Raw genomic sequence first — 4,309 nt, forward strand, 5'->3', positions numbered from 1 at the left:
CTACTACTACATTAAAATAGGAGGCATCACACACAAACTTACTCATCATCTGACAAAACTACCAAAGGATCAAGACACAACATACAACATAATGTCACAGAAAAAGTAAGTTAAGATTTTTCAGTTATACTTTGTGGGATTTTTGTGTCTAAACTATTGATTTAAAAAAAGGAATAAAGGATGACCAAACGTTTACAAGCTCCGATTTCTGACATACAAACAGCCGACGTATCTAACTGGTCACTTGTTACCTTCCATGATCCTGGCGCAGATCTCGGCTCCGACGCCAAACTGAGGCCAGCCACCCTCCACCGTCACCAGGTGGTTGGTCTTCATCACGCTGGTCTCAATACTCTCCACGTCCATAGGACGGATGGTCCGCAGGTTGATCACCTGACACACAGACAGACAGGAAGTCGTTAACAGATCGTCGACTAGGTCACCTTCGTCAGGTGTGAACTAGGGATGGGCATTTGAAGAAATCCTTTTGATCAATCATCGGGAAAATTAACGATGAATTATCGATTAATCGTTAATATTAATATTAAAGCAGAAGTAAGTGGTCTGGTCGTTTTCGCTAATGCTGCGTTCCAGGCAGGCTTTTGAAATCGTAAATTACAGCTTCAAGTCACAACTTACGACTTTGTAGCGTTCCAGGCAACCCACTCGTGTTTTTCCGACCTGTTTTACCGGTGAAAGTCACTATAACGGCCACTCGTAACTTCCGACCCGTGAACTCGTACCAGATTGAACTGGTATGACTTCACGGTCGGAAAAATACGAGTTGCTTGGAACGCACCATAACAGTCCTCGTCCCTACGTCACCACATTCACGGCGTTCCTTGGCTGCACACACAGCCCTGCATGCCGTTCTCTCTCCTCATTGGATAAAAACTGTAGGATACGATAAATGTTTTCTCCTCGGCTCAGAGCAGAGCAGAGGGACTGAGAGACCCGTGTTTCAGACCAAACACTCTATGTAAGTGATTGCTGTCGGAAGATACAACTATTTAAGACTTATATTAACACAAATATATCACTTACTTCTGCTTTAATATTTTAAAACAGAATACGTGTGGCTATGGCGTGTGCCAGTAATCCACGGCAGTCCTCGTGAAGGAAGAAGGTCAGACAACAACGTACACGTGTCTATGTGCTTCACCTGTAGGGACGGTGCCAACATTTACAGTAAAAAAAATTTTTTTTTAAAGCACCGTTGTGGTACCTGGCTCTGAAAAAAATCACAAGCACTTTCAAAATGTGAAAGCCTGTGTTTTATTGTTATTTCTGTCGCCAACACACGGCGGAGTGGCGCTCTGATCAGAGGAGCACAGAAAAGAGAAACAAACTATGCAGGATATTTACCTTAAGTTTCATTTTAACCGTCGTTAAACAGCTTCGGACTAATTGTGATGTTAGATAAATGACTTGTAGCTTGTAACTTACAGAGAGAGTGGAGGCTCCTTCCACACCGCTGCTGAAAACCAAACCTGCTGATCAGAGTGGGCGGAGCCGCAGTGTCACAGCTCTCGTCTCTGTTGCACCGAGTCCGCGACACAAGCACGCCCGTCTTAGCTATTTAATGAATTATTTCACTCTTAGACCGTGTAGTAATAATAATAGGCCTACATAATAATACTTATATTTATTGGTTGTTATGAAAAAATAAAACTGGGGTTTATTTCTCCATGACAACCTCTGCCCTCTACATGATCCCTTATAATAAATCGATAAAAATTTTACGTGATCGATAAAATTCTTAACGATCAATAATCGATCATCGATTAATCATGCCCGTCCCTAGTGTGAAGAATCCTGTTTCTCTACCTCACACTCGATTCCCTCCTTAGCGAGGACGGCAGCAGCGTCCAGACAGTGGCCGACGTACCGAGAGTGAGAGACGACAGTGACGTGTGTCCCTGAAACACAGAGAGGAGAAGGCGGAGCTTTAAATTAGGTTTCTATCCAAGGCAGATTTTAAATAAATGTGCATGTTAATGAGCAGATTCTCCAGTCGACGCCTTTAGACCATCACAGAAGAAGAGGATACAACAAAGTGAGGTGATCAAAAGAGCCAGTCAATCTCAAACGATGAGAAGAAGACAGGATGAAATACGACATTCATCTCCTTGTCAGCCGACAGTGGGACTGTCAATCAATTCATATATCTAATCACGATTAAAACATCTTTCTGTTTACTCAAATTGTATCTTTAAGGGATATTTTTTTAATTATGCTGTTTTATGCAAATGTCACTTATGGACATTTTTTTGTCCAGAAACCCTCAAAGGCCTCATATAACAACATGGCTCCATGTGACTGGTTACTGTTCAGTTATTGCTAGCAGACGCTTTAGCTTGTGACTGCAGCCGATTCATTTCTAGCAACTGACTGAAACAAAGGTCAAAATTGTGTCAAAGAATAAATAATAACATAAAAAAAATAGTGTCATTAAAAAGGAGGGATTTGCTTCAATATAATAACAACAACAAAGCATTAACTTCACTCGCCCACATAACACAACTGACCTTGTCTCTCCACCTTGGCCTTGCCGATGGGAACGGTGAAGTCTTTGGACTGGGCCTCCTCTGACATCTCAAAGGGAACACCGTACATCAGCTCGTTCTCCAGGAACACCACTGCAACACACACACACAGACACATAAGGCAGAGTTCAGTGAGAACAATTATACAGACAGCTTCATTCAATATTGGATTGATATCACAGCAATGATATATATAAAAAAAATTCAAGCAGTATTCAAGACTGAAATCCAACTGCTCAAACATCAGGTGTCAGTCAGAGACGCTTTCTAGCCAGATGTTGAAAAGATGAAACAAACTACTTCACTCAGTGACCTGAGGAAACCACTGAGCTACTTCCATTCAACCTCATGTTACAGAAGCACTGGTTTGGGGAACAGGATGGAAAGTGCTACAAACACTATGTTAGAAAATAAGATATGTGGATAAAATACTGTTAAGTAAAACAGTTCCTGTCAATGGCAGAGACAGAGGACAGCTTCTCTCACCAGGGTTGTCGTCTCTTATGGCTGCTTTCAGGAGACCTCTGGCGTCTTCTGAGTTCCAGGGGCTGACGACCTTCAGGCCTGGACAGTGAGCGTACCTGCGGACGGAGAATCACACAACCATGTCATCACTCTGATTTCTTTGTTTCCCTTCCTTTCAGTGTGTGAATTCTCCCCTCTTCACTCACTGTTATACAAGCTAAACAAAAAGCAAACCATAACAACAGGTGTTAAGTGAACGCACCACGCGGCGAAGCACTGCGAGTGCTGTGCAGCGACGCCCGCTGACGCTCCGTTGGGTCCCCTGAAGACGATGGGCACCGACTGCAGACCGGCCGACATGTAGTAGGTCTTGGCTGCAGAGTTGATGACCTGGTCGATGGCTTGCATGGAGAAGTTGAAGGTCATGAACTCACAGATGGGTCTGAGGCCGGCCTTCAAGAGAAAACACATTCATTTAGACAGAGCTGCAGTGCAAAGACGCATGTTTGAGTTTACTGCACTGAGGCCATTTTAACTCATAAAAATGATTCAGTGTTAACCAGTATAATATTTATCCTCCAATGTATTTGTCACAATTGGTTGAACTGTACTCGAGGGATCATCACAAAAAATGTGTGCTTGTGTAAACGTGAGGAATATCAGGCAATTATTCGTCATCATTTACTTAGTGTTGCCAAGAGGCATCGGCTTTATTCGTCTGACCTTATTGATTTGTCCGATAAGATGCATTTATTTATGCGTCTGCTATAATGGCAACATTTATCATCACTACATACACTGTAATAACCATATTGTACAATCAGAGGGTTGTGTGTGTTCACTCACCATAGCAGCTCCCACTGCAATACCAGTAAAGCCCATCTACATATGAGAGAGAGAGGAAAACAACGTTAATACACTTTTCCTGTGTGTTTTGATCAGACATCAATTAAACCAACTCTGACAGAAGACAACTCAAACAGCTTAATCATTGCAATCAACATTTGTGGAGTTGAACGTGTCTCACCTCTGAGATTGGAGTGTCAATGATGCGTTTGTCTCCATACTTCTTCCACAGTCCTCTGCTCACCTACATACACACACACATTAGTAATATAACTTTCTTTACTGGAAGAACACTTGTAACATTGACAACTAACCCTCAAAAATCATCTTAATCCCTGTTGGGGACCTAAGTTTCTGACCCCAAATGGACAAACTACGTACAATTAACTAAGAAAAACTTAGTAGTAACACGCATAAAAAAGTCTCTACAGTGAGACAGTAACAGAGATAAT

General features: G+C 42.3%; 1 protein-coding gene across 1 annotated transcript; it reads right to left on the bottom strand.

The window, feature by feature from the left end:
• Nucleotides 1-215: 215 nt before the first annotated feature.
• LOC146960741 (pyruvate dehydrogenase E1 component subunit beta, mitochondrial) lies at nt 216-4,086 on the bottom strand. Its single transcript, XM_085772099.1, has 7 exons — nt 4,039-4,086; nt 3,858-3,893; nt 3,274-3,464; nt 3,033-3,127; nt 2,529-2,639; nt 1,828-1,919; nt 216-393 (listed from the first exon to the last, which is right to left on the bottom strand). Exons 2-7 carry the CDS (start codon nt 3,891-3,893, stop codon nt 241-243), a joined length of 678 nt encoding a protein of 225 aa, XP_085628225.1. The 5' UTR covers nt 4,039-4,086; the 3' UTR covers nt 216-240.
• Between the last annotated feature and the right edge of the window lie 223 nt (nt 4,087-4,309).

Source organism: Trachurus japonicus, unplaced genomic scaffold, assembly GCF_045865225.1.
Source record: "Trachurus japonicus isolate A0001 unplaced genomic scaffold, Traja_1.0 AP030045.1".
NCBI classification, from domain to species: domain Eukaryota; kingdom Metazoa; phylum Chordata; class Actinopteri; order Carangiformes; family Carangidae; genus Trachurus; species Trachurus japonicus.